The sequence below is a fragment of the Plasmodium reichenowi genome, chromosome 6, assembly GCF_001601855.1.
Source record: "Plasmodium reichenowi strain SY57 chromosome 6, whole genome shotgun sequence".
In the NCBI taxonomy this organism is placed as follows: Eukaryota; Apicomplexa; class Aconoidasida; order Haemosporida; family Plasmodiidae; genus Plasmodium; species Plasmodium reichenowi.
The window spans coordinates 439,875-445,966 of NC_033651.1; the positions used below are offsets into that span (position 1 = coordinate 439,875).

At 22.1% G+C, this 6,092-nt stretch overlaps 1 protein-coding gene across 1 annotated transcript in view; it reads right to left on the bottom strand.

Annotated features, from left to right (window-relative positions):
• PRSY57_0610900 (leucine-rich repeat protein) overlaps positions 1 to 5,786 on the bottom strand; it is a gene marked incomplete at both ends in the record, with an annotated part of 6,935 nt that extends 1,149 nt beyond the window's left edge. Inside the window, 6 exons of the mRNA XM_012906484.2 lie at positions 153 to 216; positions 302 to 452; positions 589 to 680; positions 828 to 900; positions 1,011 to 1,057; positions 1,221 to 5,786. Of these exons, the coding sequence (XP_012761938.2) occupies positions 153 to 216; positions 302 to 452; positions 589 to 680; positions 828 to 900; positions 1,011 to 1,057; positions 1,221 to 5,786 (4,993 nt within the window). The remainder of the gene's footprint in view (positions 1 to 152; positions 217 to 301; positions 453 to 588; positions 681 to 827; positions 901 to 1,010; positions 1,058 to 1,220) is intronic.
• Between the last annotated feature and the right edge of the window lie 306 nt (positions 5,787 to 6,092).

A 6,092-nucleotide genomic window follows, 5' to 3' on the forward strand; every position in this document is an offset into this window, starting at 1 on the left:
AAAAAAAAAAAAAAAAAAAAAAAAAAAAAAAAAAAAAAAAAAAAAAAAAAAAAAAAAAAAATATATATATATATATATATAAATATGTGTAATATATATATTATACATATGATATATTTATCCATGTGCATTCTTATGTTCTTCTTTTTTACCGTTATCTTTTAGGAGCTCCATTATTTTAGTTCTTTCAATTTCAAATTCCTTTTCTTTTCCTTTCTAAAAAAGAAATATATATATATATATATATAATTTATACAAAAAATATATATTTTTTTTTATGCACTTATAATATTCGCCTTACCATTAGTAGGATCTTTTTTTCCATATCTTTTAAAATTGAGTCTTTTTTTGATAACTCCATTAATAACGCCCTTGATTTGTTTTCATTTTCGATTATGCTCTTTTTCATATCAGCAACGCTTTTGGTTATGTTATTTAGGTTGATATTTAAACTTGAAAAAAAATAAAATAATAAGATATATAAAATGAAACAATTTTAAGAATAAAAATATAATAATAGACACATATATATATATATGTATGTATTTATGTATGTATGTATTATGTATATGTGTATATTTATTTTACCTCTTTATAATTTCATTTTTTTTTAATAATTCGTTGTAATATTGATCTTTCTTTTTTACAATTTCCTCGACGTTTTTTAACAAATCCAATTCCTTCCAATAAAATAAAGGATAGCATATTAGTATATAAATAAAATATATATATATATATATATACAAAGACATGAGAAAATATACCACACACAGATAAACACGCATATATATATATATATATATATATATATATATATATATTATTACCTTCTTGTGTTCTATCATTTTCATTTCTGTATTTTTTTCCTTTTTAATATAAACATCAGCTAAACTTTCAATCCTACAAAAATAAATAAATAAATAAATATAAATATAAATATATATATATCCTTATATATTCAATTTCTACATTTTTACACTTTTTGAATTTTTTTTTTTTTTTCTTCTTACATTTTGGTTATTATATGCTCCTCTCCAAAAGCATCAAAGAATACGTTCTAAAAATTAAAATAAAATAAATAAATAAATATATATATATATATATATATATATATATATATATATATATATATATATAATTATATATATATTTATATTCATGTTTATATTTATCTATTCAATAATTTTATATATTTGCTTAGATTCCTAATTTAATATTACATATAACTTCTCCATTGTATTTTCTATATATTCATTTTGAGAATGCATGTCGCCCTTAGGAACTTCGATTTTCATATGTTCAAAAGATTTTAATGTGTTATTCATATTTTTATATTTTTTTGTAATTTTATTTTTCTCAATACATAATTTTTCTAAGTTTTTGATTTTCTTTTTATAAATATCTTTTTGTGTGTTCATAATTTTTATTTCATTTTCTAACTTTTTTTTTTCTTCTAATAAATTATTAGTGTATTGTTTTTCCTTACCCAAATTTAAACAAGCATCTTTTAAATATAACGCCAAATTATTACATAGCATACTATTTTTGTCATTATATTTTTCTGTATCTTTTAATATATTCACATCTTGTATATTTTTTATACATGTAACTTTATGATTACTTTGTGATAAATTATTTCTCTTTATAATACTTTCATTTTTTTTTTCATTTATATAATCATTAACCCCTTCATTTTTAGGTATTTTTTTTTCTACTAACAAAGTATCCTTTATCATAGAAGACATATTATGATCATGTTCTTCTTTTTTATTCCATTTTTTTGTTTCCTTATTATTTTGAATATGTATAGGATAAGCTTGTATATTCATCATATTCTTTGATATTATTAAGTCCTTTATATTTTTCAGATTATTTATATTTAAAGAATCGTTATTTAAAATATTTTTTTTTATTATTAACTTCTTATCCATATTCATTGTTCTTTCTGTTACATCTGTAGATTCTGATTTAAAAGATGAACAAGCATGATATAACTTTCTATTTTGTGGGTTCGACATTGGTAACTTATTTTTATGATTACATTTATATGTTACATTTTCTTTCCCTTCCTCAATTTTGTATATACACATATCTTTGTTACTATTGCTTATATTCATTTCGTTTTTAATATTCCTTTGGATATTACATTTCTCTGTCTTTAAATTGTTGTCATCACAATAATTAGTCTTATTCTTTTTATAAGAAATATTTAAAATATTGCACAGTTCTTTTTTTTCCTCATCATTGTATAGAGAATCTTCAATTTTATATTTATCTTTATCTCCATGTGTAACTTTATTTGGGTCTTCATTCATGACTCCATGTATAACTTTATTTGGGTCTTCATTCATGACTCCATGTATAACTTTATTTGGGTCTTCATTCATGACTCCATTTGTGCCTTGCTTATTTAGTTGCTCCTTTTTCCTTTTTTCATTAAATATACCTTGTGCATTCTCCTGCTTAGAAATACAAATATCACCATCATCGATAATACCTTTTTCTTTACTGTTCTTATATTGGATCATTTTTTCTATAGTCCCTATCATTTTATTATAATCATCCATATTCATCTTTTCTTTATTAATATTTATATCGTCACTATTCGATGTAAGCATCATTTCTTCACAGTCGCTATCAAACATATTACTCTCCTCTATAGAAGAAAAGTTGGTTAGAGTTGACTTATCCATGTCTCTATTTTTGTACAATATTTCTTTAAGTACATCATTAGTCTTTTTATTTTTTTTTAAAACAGATGGAAGGCAAATGTTTCTTCCTTCATTTTGTTTATACCTTTTATCTAATGAATTCATTGTAATCTCCATTTTATTTTTCTTTATTTTATTATTCTCTCTATCATTCTTATGACAATGTTTTGTATAAGAACAACGTTCTTTTGTATTTAATATAATATTATTCTCATGGTTAATATTTACATTATTATTTGTATTCTTATTATTTATTTTTTCATTTAAGTATTCTTCGTTATGTCTTTCACATAATGGAAAAATGTTTTTTTTATTCAAAAGAGATTTGTTTATGTTATCATCACTTTTTTTATATTTATAAATATTTTTTTTACAATTATATGCCTTTTCTACATATGACCCATTTGATACTTCAGATATATAATTCTCTTCTTTAGTATTCAAATTTTTCTTCTTAATATTATCTCTTTCTCTATTTTTATTTTGAACCTGATTTTCTTCTGTTTGTCCATTATCCCAGACAAATTCTCTTTTATTATTATCACAACTTTTCACTTTTATACATTCTTCGTTTTTTTTCCATGAATTTTGAGACGACATAATATTTGAAGAATTCCTGCTTACACTATAACTAATATGTTTAATGAGATCATCGATTTTTTTTTCATCTTCATCATCATAAGTTGAATATAAAAATTTTTTTTCCCTTGTTTTACAAGAATATAAATTTTTATTATTAAACGTGTCTTTTATAGATAAACTTTTATCTTTCTCTTTAACCTTTTTTCCTTCACCATAATAATTACCATCATTATTATCATCATCATTATTGTTATCACCATCATTATTATCACCATCATTATTATCACCATCATTATTGTTATCACCATCATTATTATCATCATCATTGTTGTTATCACCATCATTATTGTTATCACCATCATTATTATCACCATCATTATTATCACCATCATTATTATTATCACCATAATATCCTTTTTCTTCATTTTCTTTATTATTCCTTTTCTTTATCAGTGCATATTCTTCTTCTTCGTTACTTTCAATTTCTGTATCATCTTCGCTATATAAGGGAGAACATTTCGAAGACCTATTTATATTCGATTCTCCGTTGTCTTGAGAAGTATCATCATAAACTTCTTTTTCTTCATGTGTTATGTCACTTAAATAATTATTTGTATTTTTATTGTTTTCCAATTTATTAATCTTGTTAGATGATTTCCCCATTTTTTCCATTATATAAGTATATTCATTCGAACTATCATCTTCGTAAAATGATTCTTCTTCATCTATATTGTTAGGACAATTTTTTATATTATCCTTATATTCGTTAATATTATGATCATCCATTTTGTCTTTTTTTATTTTTTCATCAAATATTTCCTTTTCTTCCAAACGGTTATTTAATTCGGTTCCTTTTTTCTTATTCTTTCGGTTCAAACTAGAATGCTCTTCCTCAACATTCTTTATAAAATCTTCTTCTTCATTTTTATCATTTTCCATATCGTCTTCGTATTCGTATTCGTATTTGTATTTGTATTTGTATTCGTTTTCATCTTCATCTTCATCTTCATTTTCATCTTCATCTTCATTTTCATCTTCTCCTTCGTATTCTTCTCCTTCCCCCTCCTCTACTTCATCGTACTTTTTATTTTCCCCTTCACAATCCACATACCCTCCAGCTTCATTTCGTTCATCGTCCGACTCACCATTGTGCACAAAATTCTTTTTTTTTTTTTTTTTTTTGGATACGTCTAAGGAGAGGTTATCCGTGATAACATCAGTGCTTAACTTCCTTTTAACGTTAATATTTTTCAAAACATTATATACACTCATAAATAAATATTTTGGTTTGAGAACTTTATTATTTCCTTGAAGAAATAGATTCTGTAGGTTTTTAAAATTTTTATATTTTTTTAAGATATAAACAAAATAAGAATAATAATTGGTATCTTTCCTTTCCATTTTATTTTTCTGATATTTCTTAAGCCAGTTTTTATTATCTAAAATATAAAATAATTGTACAGGATGATTAATAAAATTGGAACGTAAATCAAGAACTTTTAAATTTTTGAAAACGCTTAGACCTTTGAGATTAGTTAATTGGTTACCTCTTAAATGTAAAGTTTCTAAAGAATTAAAAAATAAAATCATAACATCTTGTTCTGTTTTATTAGAAATAAAATTATTCATATAAGCATCATCAGAACATGAATCATTTTTTTCTCTTTTATTTTTATTTATTATATGTAAATATTTTTCAAATGTTGTTAATTTTTTTATATTATTATAACTAACATCAAGATAAATTAATTTATTTAAGGGTAAGTTCTTATTTGTGTACATATTCTTCTCATTTAATATATTAGTATTAAAAGAGTCATATATAGATCTATTTCTTGTAACTTTTTTCTTCTCATGATTATTATTATGCTGATTCCTCTTCTCGTGTTCAATGTGATAATTATTCTTCTTATTCTTTATATCCTTATTTTTATAATTCTTTGTCTTATTTTTTATAATATCCTTCCCACACAAAATATTATCATCTTCATCACAATAAAAATTATTATTACAATTTATGTCATCATCATCATCATCATTATTATCATTATCATCATCATTATCATCATCATTATCATCATCATTATCATCATCATTATCATCATCATTATCATCATCATTACCTTTATATACATTCTCGTAATTATATTTTTCATACGAATTATTTTCCTCACAAATCTCTTCATCATATTCTTCCTCTACCTTTTCAATTCCCTTAAAACATATATCTGTTAATAAATTATGGTCAGCTATAATTTTTTCCGTACAACATGGAATATAGTCATCATCTAAGGATATCACTTCATTATGGGATATATTCAAAACTCTTAAATTTTCAAAAGCTCTTAATCCTTTTATCGATTTTATATTATTATGAGAAACGTTTAAATAGGTTATACTTGGGTAATCCAAATTTAACTCAATCAACTTTTCTAAGATAATATCACAGTCCTCTAAACTTTTCAAATTATTATTTGATAAATCTAACAACATTTTCTTTTTAAATAATAATGTATAATAAAAAATTCACAAATTGGTAATATAAAAAAAAGAAAAAAAAAAAAAAAAAAAAAAAAAAAAAAAATTACATAAACTTAAACATACAAATGTATATATATATATATATATGTGTGTGTGTATATATAATGCCATACTTTTGATACATAATAATAGTTTCTTTAAATAAAAATATGTCCAGTGCATATATTTTAAATATATATATATATATATAATATATGTGTGTTTTTTTTTAATGTGGTTAAATGAAACGTTACATACATAAACCTTTTTTTATTTTAT